General features: G+C 38.4%; 1 protein-coding gene across 4 annotated transcripts in view; it reads left to right on the forward strand.

The window, feature by feature from the left end:
* scn4aa (sodium channel, voltage-gated, type IV, alpha, a) overlaps nt 1-18,717 on the forward strand; it is a 63,683-nt gene extending 44,966 nt beyond the window's left edge. For all 4 annotated transcript variants that reach the window (XM_061231096.1, XM_061231098.1, XM_061231099.1 and 1 more), the window contains 10 exons: nt 1,288-1,417; nt 2,311-2,465; nt 5,637-5,810; nt 6,142-6,264; nt 6,943-7,221; nt 9,643-9,696; nt 9,839-9,976; nt 10,167-10,271; nt 12,560-12,830; nt 15,136-18,717. In XM_061231096.1, the coding sequence (XP_061087080.1) occupies nt 1,288-1,417; nt 2,311-2,465; nt 5,637-5,810; nt 6,142-6,264; nt 6,943-7,221; nt 9,643-9,696; nt 9,839-9,976; nt 10,167-10,271; nt 12,560-12,830; nt 15,136-16,394 (2,688 nt within the window). In that variant the 3' untranslated portion in view covers nt 16,395-18,717. The remainder of the gene's footprint in view (nt 1-1,287; nt 1,418-2,310; nt 2,466-5,636; nt 5,811-6,141; nt 6,265-6,942; nt 7,222-9,642; nt 9,697-9,838; nt 9,977-10,166; nt 10,272-12,559; nt 12,831-15,135) is intronic.
* The last annotated feature ends 927 nt before the right edge of the window (nt 18,718-19,644 follow it).

The following is a 19,644-nucleotide window of genomic DNA, read 5'->3' on the forward strand; positions in this document are numbered from 1 at the left end:
CTCCTTGAATGCATTAATGTTCTTCTTATATTTATGTTCTTTCATTTAAATTAATGTAATGTATGTTACCATGCTGATGTACTGTAAATAATTATGTTAAATTGCACCTGTGGAATGCCATGGGAATGATCAAGTAACATGCTTCCCATGACTGAACTTACACTGCCTGGTATTTTAACTCTGGCCTCAGTTCCCAGGCTGAGGGAAACCGAATCACATGATACTGTAACTGTACTTTTAATATACATACATGGTCAGACATTGCAAAATGATAAATATTTACAATGAACTATTTAGCTGATTTTCACAATAGAAATGCTTCAAGGAGCATTTACAGTTTAGCAATCCCATAAAGGTTAAGGGTTGTGTGGAAACATCAGCAAGCCATCACCCTCCACAAATGTATCTGTGTCTCATATGCGCTGTCCCTAAAGATGTTTTGTGTCCCCAAGGCACAAGGCAAAGTAACCCAAAAGCAACACATACACCATTGATTAGTGTTGGTTTTGAAAATCTAATACTATATGTATCATACACTCAGTGAGCACTTTATTAGGTAGTTATTAGACTTTTTTTTAAACTTATTTTTGGACTTTTTGCAGCTGTAGCCTGTCCACTTAGGTTTGATGTGTTGTGTGTTCAAATATGCTCTTCTGCATACCACTGTTGTAATGTTTGGTTGTTCGCATTATTGTCACCTTCCTGTCAGCTTTAACCAGTCTGGCCCTTCTCGTCTCACCTTTCTCATTTACAAGGCATTTTTTGTTTTTTGTTTTTTGTACCATTCTCTTCAAACTCTAGAGACTGTTGTGCGTTAAAATCACAGGGGATCAGCAGTTTCTGAGATACTCAAACCACCCTGGCACTTAGATCACATTTCTTCCCCATTCTGACATTTGGTCTGAACAACAGTTGAACCTATTGACCACGTCTGCATGCTTTTATGTCAATTAGCATAAATAACACATTTCACTCTGCCATTCCCATATGTCTGGAGACTGCTGTATAGTTATCTTATCCATAGTGACTTAGTAAGTGAACATAAGCATATTTGCCCGAATTTGTATATAAGAAATAGTGCCAGACCTGGCTAGCAAAATTTCCTTTTGCAGCAAGTGTATTTGCAACATCACTAAAGCACTAGTAAATTTTAGATATGATAACCAAGAAAATACTCATGCTCAATGCATTACAAGCATCTGCAAAATCTGAAAAGGTGATTTAGGTCTATCATTGGGGTGCAGAGGTGTTGTCCTTCTCAGCTTCTGACCATTTCTCTCACTGTAGCATCTTGGTGCCCTTGATGATTCATCAGAATGCAGCACAGTGGACTATGTGCCTCCAGAGCCAGAGAAAGAAGAGGATGAAGAGGAGGAAGAGCAAGAGCCAGAGGATCCGCAGGCCTGTTTCACAGAGGGTACGAAGTTGGAGTCTCAGATGGATATACTATACATTCTCCACTATCCAACCTTATCTGCTTTTGCTTCGCCATTGGCTGGCCTTAGTGGTTTTTGTGCATTAGATAGGCATCAATGGGCCCGACACTTTACTGGGTGCTCTGGCACCTGCCTTTGCGTTGCGTTCTTCTAACTCTGGGGTACATGTACTGTATGTCTGTATATGTCTATAAGTGAAAAGAACAAGAAAGTTTGCCCGGATCCAGTAGAAGAGTTTTGAGGGCAAAATACACCCTTAAGGGGGGCCAGCAGACTAATAAAATTAAAAGCATGAAATTAGGGGGGCTGTTGAATGGCTCATTCAATTAAAGCATTCAATGAGCCCCACAGTGTCTGATCGAACCCAGACCATGCCAACTGTGGCTAGCAGCTCCATAGGGCAATGTGCATCTGGCAGCTGCATCACCCAGGGCATGGGAAGATTCAGTTGGTTAGCGGTCTGTGATTCATCACTCTGTAGTGACCCCTGCTGGTCAATTTGGTACCTACAGGCTGCATGTTAAAGCCGCATATGCAATGTCTTCCTCCAACTCCACTCTGAACAAGCTTAGCTGTAGTCTGCAATGTGAAAAAAACAGCTGGCAGCCCCATACATTTCGCTGGAGAACTACTCTCCTGTATTGACAGTGGGGTTTGCACATGAATTTGGCTGTGGTTGCAGACATTACTTAAAATAAATAAACAAGGAAACAAAGAAACAAAAAAACAGGTGGAAAGTGGTCAGAAAGTAGAAGTGCTTCCATGTGTTTCTTGTAAGTAAGTAAGTAAGTAAAGTGAAGTAAGTAGGGAAGTATTGTAAATATAACAAATATTGCAAATTATGGAATGAGGAGATAGATGTGTTCCCTTCAAGGTTGCATCAGGCGTTGGCCTTGCCTGGATGTGGACATCACACAGGGCAAAGGGAAGAAATGGTGGAACCTTCGGAGAACCTGTTTCACCATTGTGGAACACGACTACTTTGAGACCTTCATCATCTTCATGATTCTCCTCAGCAGCGGAGCCTTGGTATGTGTATCCAGTTATGCTTGTGTCATGTAATACCAATGCAAGGATTCAGTATTGTACAGGTACACTCTCCCCACCCCAATGTAAACATACACATTTGTCTGTTCTGGGCCCTGTTTCATATAGCATTATATCATCTCAGATAATTGCGTGCATGCTATGGCAGGGGGGACTGTAATGTACCCACGTCAAAATAGACAAAAGTAAGCTACGGAGCCCACAAAGTTCCAAAAAGTATTTTTATCTTGGACGCTGATAATCGAAGATGAAACGGTACAAAGCAATACTTTCCAAACTTTCATGATGTAACCAAAATGACAAAAAGCATTTTAACTAATGACATTTTATGCCAAAAAATGCCATCTAAATAGAGGACTTCCAATGAATCTTTCATCAGAGTGAATATTTCTGATGTTGACAACACAATAGAGGGCATTTTTAGTAATGTGTCACCATTTTATATCATTGAGCATCTAAATAAAATAATATTTGATGATTATTCAGTACGCTTATAAATAAGCCTGTTTTTGAATAGTAAATAGCATGTAAAATTATGGAATGTGTTTGAGTTGTTGATGGGGGTTGGGTATTTAACAAAAACTTGACTTCAATTAATATATTAGCAACGGGTCAGGAAGATAAAAATAAGTACATTAATCACAATAATACCAGGTCTGAGGATAGCTGCAAGGAGAGGAAGTTTGGAACGGGGAGGTATGGTGGTAACAGGCAGGGGGAAGTGCAAACAGTTTTTTTCAGGATAAGTGTTGTATAGTTCAGTAAGCAAAATGCAGTATTTTTTATTTATATCCTGCTTCCAAGTCGGCATATGTTTGACTTGTATTGCTTACTCGCATAAATTAAAAAGCAATGATACAGCAAGTCTTATTTTTTTTTTTGTTACAATTATACTGCACTCTTGTTAGAATTGTCACACACATAATCACAATTATAACAACGGACAACGTTTATGTTTATTTAAATTGTACATGAACCATTTTGATTATTTAACAGACAAGTGTATGCTCTTTGTGTGTACAATTCACCACTTTTGATTGGGTTACCTTGGAGCAATTGAGTAAAATGTTACAATTGTGCCGGTTCTCCCTAAATAGGTCTCCCTAAAATATTCTTATGTAGGATTAATTGAATTGGCCAAGTGGCTAACCTCACAGGACATTTGGGAACACTATGGATATATTCACTTGTTAGTGGTTAACTATGCACTGTATGTTGCATTTATGTATGAAACGAGTGTACAAATAGTACAGAAGTTTATTATTATACCCATATATATTAAACCCATCTGTGCGAGAGTCACAGTGCAATGTGCATTTCTATTAATTGCTGGAGGTACATAAATGAGTCCTTCATGACTTGAGTAAATCAGAGGTTCTCATAAAGATACCATTAAAGGGTCTTGCAGTTCATGAACAATCCAATCGGAAAACCTATATGAAATACAGTGGTGTGAAAAAGTGTTTGCCCCTTCCTGATTTCTTATTTTTTTGCATGTTTGTCACACTTAAATGTTTCAGATCATCAAACAAAGTCAAAGACAACACAAGTAAAAACAAAATGCAGTTTTTAAATGAAGGTTTTTATTATTAAGGGAGAAAAAAAATCCAAACCTACATGGCCCTGTGTGAAAAAGTGATTGCCCCCTAAACCTAATAACTGGTTGGGCCACCCTTAGCAGCAACAACTGCAATCAAGCATTTGCGATAACTTTCAATGAGTCTCTTACAGCACTGTGGAGGAATTTTGGCCCACTCATCTTTGCAGAATTGTTGTAATTCAGCCACATTGGAGGGTTTTCGAGCATGAACCGCCTTTTTAAGGTCATGCCACAGCATCTCAATAGGATTCAAGTCAGGACTTTGACTAGACCACTCCAAAGTCTTCATTTTGTTTTTCTTCAGCCATTCAGAGGTGGACTTACTGGTGTGTTTTGGGTCATTGTCCTGCTGCAGAACCCAAGTTCATTTCAGCTTGAGGTCACGAACAGATGGCCGGACATTCTCCTTCAGGATTTTTTGGTGGACAGCAGAATTCATGGTTCCATTTATCACAGCAAGTCTTCCAGGTCCTGAAGCAGCAAAACAGCCCCAGACCATCACACTACCACCACCATATTTTACTGTTGGTATGATGTTCTTTTTCTGAAATGCGGTCTTACTTTTACGCCAGATGTAATGGGACACACACCTTCCAAAAAGTTCAATTTGTGTCGCGTCAGACCACAGAGTATTTTCCCAAAAGTCTTGGGGAACATCAAGATGTTTTCTGGCAAAATTGAGACAAGCCTTAATGTTCTTTTTGCTCAGCAGTGGTTTTCATCTTGGAACTCTGCCATGCAGGCCATTTTTGCCCAGTCTCTTTCTTATGGTGGAGTCATGAACACTGACCTTAACTGAGGCAAGTGAGGCCTGCAGTTCTTTGGATGTTGTTGTGGGGTCTTTTGTGACCTCTTGGATGAGTCGTCGTTGCGCTCTTGGGGTAATTTTGGTCGGCCGGCCACTCCTGGGAAGGTTCACCACTGTTCCATGTTTTCGCCATTTGTGGATAATGGCTCTCACTGTGGTTCGCTGGAGTCCCAAAGCTTTAGAAATGACTTTATAACCTTCTCCAGACTGATAGATCTCAATTACTTTCTGTCTCATTTGTTCCTGAATTTCTTTAGATCTCGGCATGATGTGTAGCTTTTGAGGATCATTTGGTCTACTTATCTTTGTCAGGCAGGTCCTATTTAAGTGATTTCTTGATTGAGAACAGGTGTGGCAGTAATCAGGCCTGGGTGTGGCTAGAGAAATTTAACTCAGGTTTGATAAACCACAGTTAAGTTATGTTTTAACAGGGGGGGCAATCACTTTTTCACACAGGGCCATGTAGGTTTGGATTTTTTTTTCTCCCTTAATAATAAAAACCTTCATTTAAAAACTGCATTTTGTGTTTACTTGTGTTGTCTTTGACTAATATTTAAATTTGTTTGATGATCTGAAACATTTAAGTGTGACAAACAAATAAGAAATCACACCACTGTAGGTCCCTGGTCTGGATAAAGGTCTGGACACTATTAATTTAATTGTATGTTTGTTATCAGTTGTTATGAGTTGTTTGTGTTACATGTTATTTTGTTTGACTTCATTTTGCCCATTTCTATTTTCATAGGCATTTGAAGACATATACATAGAACGCCGCAGAAACATAAAAATCATCCTGGAATATGCAGACAAAGTCTTCACCTACGTGTTTGTTATTGAAATGCTGCTAAAATGGGTGGCTTATGGGTTTAAGACATATTTTACTAATGCTTGGTGCTGGCTGGACTTCCTGATTGTAGGTGTAAGTAGCATTCCTGGATTTATAAAGTGATATGTTCATAACTAATAACGTACTGTGTTGTTCTTTTAATTATGCTTGGACACACAATGAGAAACAGGTTTCCACCACATCATTTAATTTAATTTTTAATTTTATACTCCTTCATTAAGACATGCACCCACACATTCATTCAATCTTTTTACTCATACTTTATAGAAAAATGCAAGATATTAGAATTCCATTATTTCTTTATTTTCGGTATACAAACTTACAAGAAACTTCAACCTATATAGTGTGCCAAATATACATCGTTTTTTTATATGCATTTACAAGGACTGTAATCTTGTTTCAGGTTTCCTTAATCAGTTTGACAGCCAGTTTAATGGGATATTCTGATCTGGGACCCATCAAATCTCTGAGAACACTGAGGGCTTTGAGGCCCCTCCGAGCCCTGTCCAGATTTGAGGGGATGAGGGTAAGTCAGGCAGGATGACCTTATTACTTATAACCCTTTCTTAGAAGTGAACAGGTATCAAAATGTCCCAGGGTAATTGAGATATAAAGCAAGCCCTAAGGCATTGAAAAAAAGAAAAAAAGAACACCTGTGGTGGCAGGTTCTGTGAAGCACAGCATATATACTTATATATATACTTATATATAAGACTTATTTTGCTGTTCTTCTGTTGCTGTTGCTCATCCACTTCAAGTTTTGATGTGTTGTGTGTTTGGAGATGCTCTTCTGCATGCCACTGTTGTAACACATGGTTATTGAAGCTTCCTGTCAGCTTGAACCTGTCAACTAGCTATTCTACTCTGACCTCTCTCATTAACAAAGTGTTTTCACCGAAATAATTGCCGCTCCCTGGATGTTTCTAGTTTTGTGCATTTTTTCTTCATTCTGAAGTTGGGTCTGAACAACTGAACTTCTTTACCTTTATGTTTGCATGCTTTTATGCTTTGAGCTGCTGCCATATGATTGGCTGATATTTGCATTAACGGGCTGGTCTACAGGTCTACCTAATAGTCATTGAGTATGTAATAATAATAATAATAATAATAATAATAATAATAATAATAATAATAATAATAATACAATACATTTTAATACAATTAATCTTTTGTTCATCATTCATTTTCCTCATCATTCATTCAGGTGGTGGTGAACGCACTGGTGGGTGCGATTCCGTCCATCTTCAACGTGCTGCTGGTGTGCCTTATCTTCTGGCTTATATTCAGCATCATGGGGGTTAACCTGTTTGCTGGGAAGTTTTATCGATGCATCAACACCACCAGTGAGGAGGTCTTCCCTATCAGCATGGTCAACAACAAGAGTGACTGCATGGCGCTCATGTACACCAATGAGGTGCGCTGGGTTAATGTCAAGGTGAACTATGACAACGTGGGCCTGGGTTACCTCTCCTTGCTGCAAGTGGTGAGTGTGTGGCTCCCCAGATAGCTCTCTCGGGTAGAGTTCTCTCTGAAACATATATGGATGAACTTATGGGCAATCAGAACACTGAGTGGAAATTAAGCAATAATGCTTTTTCCATTTCATTTGCCGACACGTACTCAATCCACAAACCCAAGAGTGTGGTACAGCTTTATTCATTCATATCCAATCATATGAACTCTTTTCATTACCTTTAAGATCCATGCACATTGTGGCAGGTTGGAGTGGCAATTTCTGTAGTCTCTATGAATACAATGGAAGACGAGAATAAAGCAGATGTTAACATTTTTTTAAATGGTCTAAAAAATATCACAAATAAGAGAAATCTGTTTGAAAACAGCAGTGCCTCGGAATCACGGTCACTAGCATGAGACGGCTTTAAGAAAGTGTGTTGCTCTCCTTCGGGCCGCCGAAGCTTAAGTATTTCTTAAGTTTTACTTAACAAAATAAAACCAGGGAATATCGTAATACAGGCTATCAAGCTGTTCACATCAGTGAATGACTCGGTAGAACGGTTGCTCATACAAAATGAAAAAAATAATTAAATTAATTCATATGAATGATATGGCTTACTAAACTCAACTGAGCGAGTAACTTGGAAAATGGGTGTGCTTTGCGTATGAAACTCTCTCCTTGGTTATTTGAACAATTGAAATATCCAGGATAAATCTTTTATTTTCATTTTAAACATTGTACTTTCTTTTAACCGTAGGCTTTGTTAATAGAACTGCTCATTTAATGATGTTTGCACAGTGACATATACTAGAAATAGACCGTAATAATGACCAAGTCATTCTAATACAGAATACTTAGGACCCTTAAACCACACGGCCGGAGTGCGTTTATTTCCATTCAATCATGTTTAACAGTGAAAGCCATGAAGCTAACGGTTCTACCTGTATAAACTATTTTATGATACCATTGTTTTCGCAACAACGGTTACTTATTTTATAATATGTGCTGTGACAAAACAAGCATGGGAGGACCTCAACATTTATTTATTTTTACTTCACAGACGGCATGAATCAGGCTAAAGTTTCTATTCTTTTCACAGTTACGTTTTCCTGCTTCTGTCTCCAAACCATAGTTGGGAGACATAGGGGAATCGAACCACTGTTCTTTTCAATTCCAGGGCCAAAGCTGCTAATTATATAACACCCAACTTAACGACTTAGCTGGTTTCTGCTGTAAAAACGAAGAATCCTTTGGCATTTGCTTCCTTTATTGTACTAAAGACAATTACATAACTCCCTTGTATGACTGACTTTTCTCTGTGACCAGGCTCTCTTTCAAAACACACACAGAAACAATCCCCATGATTTCCACTCTTAAAGCTGCATGCCCTTCCATCAGCAATGAAAATGATTCAGAGAACCAAATCCATAATATATTTTAATTCCAAAAACATTTAACCAGTGAGGTTAATCAATAAGAAAAGTTGAAGAAAAAAAAAAAAGTGGGACCATGCACCAAAGTGGGAGGAGAGACATTGCTTGGGGAGTGACAGTCAAGATCGAGTAGCGCATTGCTATTTTGGTGTAGCTTATTGAAATTTTCCGGTCAGACAAATCCCCCCAAAAACAATTTGCCTCTTCGCAACACAAGGTCTAAGGAGCAGGTCACAGCACAGTATTGGGTGTATTGCTATTTCAAGGCTTTTCCATGCAATTCATGCTTGTTCAGCCTAACAACTTGACTGTAGTTAAAATTATATCTATAATACTGGCACAAATTATGCATAGACTGCATTGATGAACAGTGTTTGGCTATTAATGTGTGGTAATATGTAATATCAACTTAAAACAAATATAACGATATAATTGCTGTTTGTGCTACATACAAATAATAATCATTACACCTACCATCATGTATTGGTTCATACCAACATCATTGAGCAATCTTCTGTATCTTACTGTAAAGAGAACTAAACTGCACAATGTTTCCATGTGTCCCAGTACTGAATATGCAAGCTACATGCATTAAGTGCATGAGTTATTCTGTGAGAAGTGTATACATACAAATTCCAAAGGATTTATCTTATTTATGAGATTCCTTACAACTGAAAAAAGGGATTGCCAAACTCTGCATGTCCCACAAAAGAACATGGTTAGTAGCTATATCCATATCCTTATCCATAGTCATCCATTGCATACCTAGACAGAAATAGAAATTGACAGTACAGGCTACATACTGTGCATGGCTATAAAAGGGAATGAAAAGAGGAAATTGAATTTATGAATTCAGTTTCAGAACACGCACTGATAATATATTCAGCATAATGCAACATTTGCCATCTGCACTGCATGCTTCGAGCTGTCCACACCATGCAAAATTGATGCTGGAAAACAGAGCCCGTAGTGATTTCAGAGGATCTCAAAGCTTTTTTTCTATTTGATTATTCAGGCAACATTCAAAGGTTGGATGGACATTATGTATGCGGCTGTGGATTCACGTGAGGTAATTATTTGTCCACGGACATGACATATTAATCAGCAGCAGCCTATTTGAAACAGAGAAAGAGCTGTGAAATTATATGCAACCTTAACTTATCCAAAGATTTTATATGATTATCATAAAAAGTCTGTGTTTATCCACCCAGGTTGAAGAGCAGCCTGAATACGAGATCAATATCTATATGTACCTGTACTTTGTCATCTTCATCATCTTCGGGTCTTTCTTCACACTTAACCTTTTCATTGGTGTTATTATTGACAACTTCAATCAGCAAAAGAAAAAGATAAGTATACTTGCACACACCACACAGGATTACCATATTTATTGATTTAAAAGAAAGAATAAATAATGCAAAATGTAATAAATATTTTGTCTGGTGCTTTGTAAGCTAAATAATAAAGGTTTAGCTTCTAAAATGTGTTTAAAATGTCAAATAACATGAACATCAAGAATAATTATCTGTAACTGTGTACTTTGGAGGGAAAGACATCTTCATGACAGAGGAACAGAAGAAATACTACAATGCGATGAAGAAACTTGGCTCTAAGAAACCAGTAAAACCCATTCCAAGACCGTCGGTATGCAGTCACGCCCACAAGCACCACAGCATGATACTCCACAGTGGAATGACTGGGCACAAAGTTTTTAGAAAGCTCATATTCAGAACAATGTTACTTTGCCTTCCTATTTTAACTAACTCATGCATAATTCATAATTTATTTTAGATTCATCGGGGTACATCTAAACAAAATCTTTAAATGGGTAAACTTTAGCATCCAAAAACATTTTATTTTAACTTTACCCTTTTTTCCCCATTTTGAATCTGCAGCATTTGTTCTGGTTGATGCCATCCACATAGACTCAATAGGGGCACTGCAGCCAAAGAATTAGAATTCTTTCAGTACACTTACCTGCATGCCAGTGACCTTTTCACAGTAACAAGTCACATGGTACACTATTCCAGTTTATTATGTTTCACTTGTGAGTTTTGTGATATCTGTGCAAACTAAGATATCCCATACAGTTCCAAGTGACATGCTCTTGCTCTACACTTCTTTACCACTGGTCATCTGTTTGACCGCCCTCTCTAATTGTTGAAGGACATTATATGTATGAAACCAAAATGAACTAATTCTACCAGCAGACTCATGAATAATACAAAGAGGTCAGACAACACAAGTAGGAGCTCTGCCAGAGATTAGGCAGAGGAAAATGTTGTTTTTGCAGTTTTATGCAGCTCAAACTGGAATGCCATCATCTAGGAGGAGCTCAGGGAAATATAACTTGAACTCCATAAATATCCAATGATGCCTCATAACTCCAATGCTGTGAATGATGGCAGCTGGTTTTTTGTCCTATCAAGAGCCTCAGAATGATCTAGGTAGATGTGAAACATCAAAGCATTGCCAAGTTTTAACCAATGTATTGCACTAGACATTGCAGTTTAACCCAGGAGAGTTAGACATTCTCATTTCATTCAGTATACTGCTGAAAACAGAACTTTTATACATGATGTATGCAGGCTTTTCAGACAAATACATGGTACACATTGGTATATGTATTGATAAGCAAAGCATGAAATATGATTGATACAAACATTGAGATGGGTGCGTGGGGGGTTGGACCCAAAATGCACAACTCAGACAACAGAGGTGTAATAAAGTCCCGTCAGTGAGCGTAGTCGAAAAACAAGCAAAGTTCATACACGTGAAATCCAGCCAAAACCAAAGTACAATACCGAGGGAGAAGGCAGTCTCGTAATCGGTACACCATGCAAAAAGTCCAGTAGCCAGGAAAGCTGTCAGCGGGGCAGAAGTACCGAAGACCGAAGTCTGCTCCACGGGGCAAAAGCACAAAGACAGCAGGCAAAGTTGTGGTACAGGCAGGCAATGGTCAACAAAACAGAAGTCTTTGGTCAATAAACAGGCTTGGATCATAACGGGTAGACAATGGCTTGACAAAACCCCTAAAGCGTGCACTGACAAACAGGAGGCAACAAGACATGACATGAAACTGAGCTTTATATGCAGGTGTAGACAGGTGTAGACAATTAGCTTGAGAGCAGCATGAGAATGGAAATCAGGTGTGGAGGATTGACAGCTTAACGAGGTAATTAGTAATCGTTAGTAATAAAGTTATCCTGCCCTAGCGTTAGTAAATTAGTAAATGACATGCACAAAAAACGTAAGGGAACATGAACACATGGTTAGAATGTTAGTATTACCCAATCCTGATCTAAAGTTAGTAGATTAGTAAGAAGACAAAGGAAATTGAAACAATTAGGGTGTGAGTGACAAAAAGGGAGAGAGAGAAAGCAGGAATGCAAGGTTTGCAGAAAGACACAAAAAAGTGTATGCTAAACAATGAACAAAACCACATAACATGAAACAAACATACATCATGACATAACAAGTTTGCAACTGTGACATGAATAAACTACATAATGTGACATGACTAACAATAAAATCGTAACAACTAAACATGAAAATGAAATATAACAAGAAATAAAGCATAACAACATGGCAAGACTAGACTAACATAATACGTGACATGACAATGACTAAACATGAAACATGACGTGAGAAACATGAAACATGACATACATGTTGTCTTTGAGTTTGAACATGTACTGTATATGTATATATTCAGAACTGATTCTAGGGTTTTAGTTCTTGCTTTTTACGAATTCAAAAGTTATTTTTTGCAGTTAACCAATTAATGTAATGTTTCAGGCAAATTTTGTGAAAGCATGAACATACTAAATATCATTGAACAATTTTAATGGTTTTAATGTTTGAGTTCTTAATGTTTGATTTTCATTTACCATTTCTGTTCATTCTGTTTGTTTTTCAACTCTCAATTGAAGAATGAAATCCAGGGAAAAGTATATGACTTCATCATGCAACAGTTCTTTGACATCTTCATCATGGTGCTGATCTGCCTCAACATGGTGACCATGATGGTTGAAACAGATGACCAGAGTCAAGAGAAAGATGAAGTTCTCAATAAAATCAACTTGATATTCATTGTGATTTTCACTGGAGAGTGTACCCTGAAGATGTTCGCTCTAAGACAGTATTTCTTCACCGTTGGATGGAATATTTTTGATTTTATTGTGGTCATCCTCTCAGTAGTGGGTGTGTAGTAGCCTTTTTCTTCAAAGATTACATGACAAAATTTTTTTTTGAAAAAGCCAGGAATTGTACATGTTTCATCTTGGATAAATTTGAGCAATTTCTGAAATTAAACATAAAATCAAAATGAAAAGGCATACGAATACAGTGGGCTCCAGAATTATTGGCACCCTTGGTGAATATGCACAAGAAATGCTGTTAGAAAATAATAGTTATTGACAAAATCTTTGTTTTCTAACATGCGTAAAGTATCACGCTTTATTAATTATATAATGGAATCGACCAAAGTCTTAAATATTTGGAAATGGAAAATGTATTTCCCCAAAAAAACAGGTTCCACATTTATTGGCACCCCTGGGTTTAATGCTTTGTGCAAACACAAAGGTTCAATCTATCTATGACCAAGACTCTTCCTAGCAGAGACCAAGATTTCCTGCTACTTTGTTGAATTCATTGTGCTATTGATCTTAAATAGTGCCCCTCCCAACATCTCTAAAACATCAGTGACCCCCCACCATATTTCACAGTAGGTATGAGGTGCTTCTCCTTGTATGCATTCCATTTTGTCGCCAAAGATTTTGATCGTGTGTACGGCCAAAACGTTCAATTACATAATAATATAATAATATGCACATGCATCCTCTTCCTGGAAGGTTTGCGACCAGTCCGTATGATTTATGCCTTTTTATTACTGCCCTTACAGTGCTAAGTGGTATGTTTAACCGTTTATGTATATATTTTATCAACCCATTACCCGACTTGTAATGGTCAATTATGACCTGTGTCTTCTGAATTGACAGTTCTTTGGCTTTTCCATGCTGATGGTTGATAAAGGGGTTTTGCATGTTTGTTACCAAATTTTTTATACTCTGGTGAAATAGGAAGTGATTGAATGACACAAAATAGTTTAGACTTTAGACTGAGATCAACTAAATGAAAGTTAGATTTTATCTACAGTAAATGTTTGGGGTGCCACCAATTTGGGCACCTGTGGTTTTCAGAAAAATAGATTTCTAAATAAAAAACACTGAAACATGACAGTAAATGTATTTAAATAAAATGAAATAGTTTTCCTGTATGTTTGAACATAAAATATAGTAGATCATTATCCATAGTGTTTATTATACAGTACCAGTCAAAAGTTTGGACATACCTTGGATTTTTTGATTGTTTTATTTCCACTGTTTGTAATCAAGCAATTCATATGTGGTCAAAGTGCAGATTCACATATTTTATTAAACCATATTTTTATACATTTTGGTTGCACCATGTAGTAATTACATCACTTTTTACACCCCCCCATTTCAATGTTTGAGACAATTTAACATAATGTAAAATAAAAGAATCATGTTTTGTATTTGGTTGCATATCCATTGCATGCCATGACTTCCTGATGTCTGTCACCTCACCAGAGTCTGGATATCTTATTCTCAGGTTGTCCTATAAGCGATACTATAACTCTTCGCATTTGAATGGATCTCTATGGGAATTGGGGGTTGGGACTGGAGTCGGCTGTAAATTATGCTGATACAGTATAGAACACATTTGTTGGCTAAATGGTTTTATGTCATCAAGGGTCCAAGGTATCAGATGAGCCTCAAACCATCCTGCTGCTGCCAGATATGCTGTAGATACTACAAGGGACATTTCTCCTGACTAATTTTCCTGTTGAACTCAATGGAAGAATTATTCAGGAGAAACAACCCTTGAAGTATCTACTGTATATCTAGTAGCAGCACGGTTGTTTGAGGCTGGTTTGATACCTCGGGCCCTTGATGACTTAAAGTCATTTAGCCAACAAATGTGTTCTGTACTGTATCAGCATAATTTATAGCTGAATCTAGTCCTACCCACCAATTCTCATAGAGATCCATTAAAATGTTAAAAGTTATAGTATCGCTTGTAGGACAACCTGAGAACAAGATATCCAGACTGTGGTGAAGTTGATAAGTCACAGACATCAGGAAGTCATGCTATGCAATGGATATGCAACCAAATACAAAACATGACTATTTTATTTGACATTATGTTAAATCATCTCAAACATTGAGACAGGTGGATATGTATAAAAAGTGCTGTAATTACTACATGGTGCAACCAAAATGTATAAAAACATGGTTTAATAAAATATGAGAACCTGCACTTTGACTGCATATGAATTACTTGGAAATAAAACATTAATCAAAAAATCCTGAAAAAGGCAAGGTGTATCCAAACTTTTGACTGGTACCGTATGCAGCCTTTTTTGTCCCTACTACATTTGAATGTAAGGCCTACAGTTGTAGCTCATTCTTTCATTTCTTTTCAGGTATCATGCTATCGGACATCATAGAGAAGTACTTTGTGTCACCCACACTTTTCAGAGTCATCAGACTGGCCAGAATAGGACGTGTCCTACGTCTTATCCGGGGAGCCAAGGGTATCCGAACACTGCTGTTTGCTTTGATGATGTCACTTCCTGCCCTCTTCAACATTGGTCTCCTCCTCTTTCTAATCATGTTCATTTTTTCCATCTTTGGGATGTCCAACTTTGCATATGTCAAAAAACAGGCTGGGGTTGATGACATGTTCAGTTTTGAGACATTTGGCAGTAGCATTATCTGCCTTTTTGAGATCACCACTTCTGCTGGTTGGGATGGGCTCCTGCTTCCCATGCTGAACAGTGGGCCACCAGACTGTGATCCCGATGCAGAGAACCCAGGTTCTGATGTCAGAGGGAATTGTGGGAATCCAGGTATGGGCATCATATTCTTTTGCAGCTACATCATCATGTCCTTCCTTGTAGTGGTCAACATGTACATTGCCATCATCTTGGAGAACTTCAATGTGGCCCAAGAGGAGAGCGGGGATCCCCTCTGTGAGGATGACTTTGAGATGTTCTACGAGACTTGGGAGAAGTTTGATCTAGATGCAAGCCAGTTTCTACACTATAACCAAGTGTCAGACTTCTGTGATACCTTGTTGGATCCTCTGAGGATTCCAAAACCGAACAAGCATAAACTGATAGCCATGGACCTTCCAATGGTCTCTGGGGACAGAATTCATTGTCTGGACATACTCGTTGCCCTCACAATGGAGGTTTTGGGTGATACATTAGAGATGGTTGCCATGAAGGAGAGCATGGAGGCAAAGTTCATCATGAATAATCCCTCCAATTCATCTTTTGAGCCAGTCACCACCACTCTAAGGCGCAAGGAGGAAGAGATGGCAGCTGTTGTCATTCAAAGGGCCTATCGTGGACATCTGCTGAAGAGGTCCGTCAAACAGGCCTCTTATATGTACCGCTCCAAGGCTGCTGTGAAGAAGGATAATGATGACCCACCAGAAACAGAGGGATTAATTGCCAGAAAGATGAAGGCGCTCTATGGAAGCCAGGCTCTTGATGAAGAGCCTGATTTTCCAGGAGTTCCACGCTCCGTAGAACCTGGAGTAATGTGGCCTCCACTTTCCCCTGATGAGCCACAACATGTGGTTCCTGTGGAAGTCACCAATGAGGTGGTCTTGCACTCAGCCCCGTACCATCACACCTTAACATCAGAGAGCAACATCAGAGAGTCTATTGTATAACAGACAGCACTTGGGAAAATGCACTATGCGTTCTCCATTGGAAGACTGGCAGTAGTTAGTGAGTTGTTATGAAGAGAGCCTGCAGTGTCTCCACAACACGGCTAACACCTCGCATGGCACTAATTGGGGATTGCACATAGACAAGAGATCACATTCTTGGGAGTGTGATAAACAAAGAAACTGGGTTTGTTGACAGAGATGTGATTTTGAAGGCCTTTGTAATTTGATTAATGGGATTGGTATTTCAAAGCCAGGTTGAGAGCAATATGCTGTACCTGAAACGGACTACTAAGCCGTATAGTGTACCAAATTATCAGTGACGATATAATTTAAGGACATTGTACCTTTATTAAGCATATGTATCCAAAATGCATATATGGTAAGCTTTTACTAAATAGTTTCACAAACACATAAAGCATTATGTATCCTCAAGTGCAAATACCACCAGGTCCAGATGGCCAGAACAACATATGCACAACATGAAAAATAAGTGCTTTCTAATTTCTAAATCAGCAAAACCCACTCTGCATTCCCATAAAAATAGCACCTAAACAAAAAAAAAAACGAACAAAAACACAGGGATGTAATTGTCAACTGCATAACCTTCTTTTTGTTCCATTGTGAACTGTAACCTCAGAAGGCCTCGTTTTGTTTGCCCAAATATAAGATGAATCCCTGGACACTGTTTTCTACTTTTCTTGCTGTTTAAAACCCCAGAGATAAAACCAGTCACTGTGAAGGTCATGCCCAGGTTACATAGTTACAATGTTTTATTAATATACTATTCTGGTCCATGCTGATAGTCATACAAAGGTAGAGTATATCCTTACCTGTGCTGAATAATTGGCACTACTGTTCTGCTATTTCCTACATTGGTGGCTTCCACTTTTTCCATGGGGTATAGATTTGTACAACGGCTTTCAGAAGGAGGTAGATCCTCTGGAGTTTTAAAAAATGTCTGCATTTTGTATACAATGATTTATTGCAGAGCTAGCATACACATGCTAGGTAGATTGTCCACATCTCTGGAATTTTCCATGGTTCTTCACACACAAATGAGATGGCTCAAATCCTGGGCGCCTTCCTCTTGAGGTGTTCCAAGCATGCCCACCTGGCAGGAGACCCAGGGGCAGACCCAGGGCACTGAGTGATTATATCTCCCAGCTGGCCTGGGATTGCCTTGGGATCCCGGGATGAATTGGAGGAAATCACTGGGGTGAGGGATGTTGCCACCGTCACCCTGAATGGTTAGAAAATGGATGGATGGATGGATCATCCAGATGAAATCCAGGCTACGGCATTCCCACCTGTAACAGGGATTTGCATCGGGCAGCGCATAATTGATGGTAGAGTCACCCAACACGAAAAAGATTTAAATATAAGCGATTACAGTTTCCGGGGATATTTCCCACCTCAGTGCTCAGTAGTGTCTTCTCAGGTGGATCTCATGCCTACAACCTGCCTGCTCCAGGTTCACAGCCCCCTGTGATGTAGTTCAGCCAATGAAAAGATGTGACATCTGGCTTCATGCTTATTGAAGGGTCTGCATTCCAAGAGGGTGATGCCCCTACAGGAAGTGTATACAAATATCACTAGGCAATCCAAATTGTGGGAGAAAAGAAGTATAAAAAAATGTCTTCATATGGAGTAACACCAAGTGTGCAGATGAATAATACCCATGATCAATAAGCGATCAACCATTATTCACTATCTGCACAAAAACATCAGTCATATGTGTATTTTACAAAATGTGGTATCGTCGCCATGTCAGTTGTATAGCATTCTGATACAACAAATAATTGATCATAATGCACTGTCAATAATGTTAATATTATGCAAATATTATAACCTCCAATGAACGCATTTGCATTATAAACACCATGACTGTCTTATTGTGCTAGTATGCAGTAAAATGAAAGATATATCTGGCCTATTTTGTCTCAGCTTGCTTTGCTATGTCTAGATATGGTTCATTAAAACCATTGAAAATCCCCTGTGCCAGAAGCTGAAATATAATGTGGCACATTGCCAGATCATTTCTGGGCATTTCTCAAAGCTTTGCTGTTCTATTTATATCATACAGGTTCCTCTTTCTGCAGTTTGCAGCATTGTTGCCTGACATACACCCAGTCTTTAACACCTTTAACATAATTTAAAAGATATTTCTTTGTGTGACTTTTTTCAGGAAAAAGGTCAGCTTTTAGCTTTTACTTATTCAAACGCAATTCATGGTATGTTGTTCATAAGCTTTCCATGAAGATTTATTTGCCTTTAGTCTATGTGATTTTAGGGAATATCATTTAGATTAAAAGTTGCCACTTTTGTCAGTTGTTTTTTGTTTGTGCAGGAAAAATGATTGTTTAAGATATGTGTTATGTTTACATTTATGTTCATGCAAAATAACAAATCAGTTAAAGGCCTCCTCTTCTTATCAGTTTCCAATTGCCTTGTCAAGGAATAAATATATCCTATGTTATGTAACAACAGACATACAAGAGCACACAAACTTTTTGTTCATTTTGTGTACCCCACCGGTCCCTCCTTAAACCCAATCAAGGTAAAAGTAGTCCATTCTTTGCTTTCTGGGGTAAATATTATGTCAGATTTTGTGTATGTTTAGTACAAACTGTATTGTGGATGATGAAGGAAATTGTAGACACAGAAGGGTCTGATGACCTGCTGGCTTCACAATGGCTGGTACAGGAACATCGACTGGTACAGGAGCAAACTTGCGCAAACTTGATGTATAACTGAAGCAGCTCATACAGCAGTGTTATGCCTTCAGAGGTACATGTGTATATTACCTGGTTATTATTAGGTGTTTGAGCACAAAGTGCTGGAACCCTATTGTTTTTGTTGTTTTCTTAATAATGAATGTACAGCAAAAACTGTAAATTGTACAGCTATGAAACAGGTAGGCAGGCAGGTTCAGGTAGTCCACTGCTACTCTGGTCATTTCAATGATGCCTATTGGCCCCATGGTGTTTCTGTTTGGCAACCATTTACATTTTTGCCCATAACTCCTTAACCGTTTTGTCTAGAATCAAAATTATTTTCCCCCCAGATTCCTTGGCTTGGATTTATTTCTGATCCTCAAATAAGCTCAAGTCAAATAAGTGTGACAGTGCTTCTTTAAGGGCAAATACTTACATCACTCGATCCTTTTTTTGTTTCTTCTTCCACAATGTTCATCTAATATTCAACAAATTGCGGCTGACACAGAACATGCTAGAGGTTACCCCAATAAAAT

The sequence above is a fragment of the Conger conger genome, chromosome 2, assembly GCF_963514075.1.
Source record: "Conger conger chromosome 2, fConCon1.1, whole genome shotgun sequence".
NCBI lineage: Eukaryota > Metazoa > Chordata > Actinopteri > Anguilliformes > Congridae > Conger > Conger conger.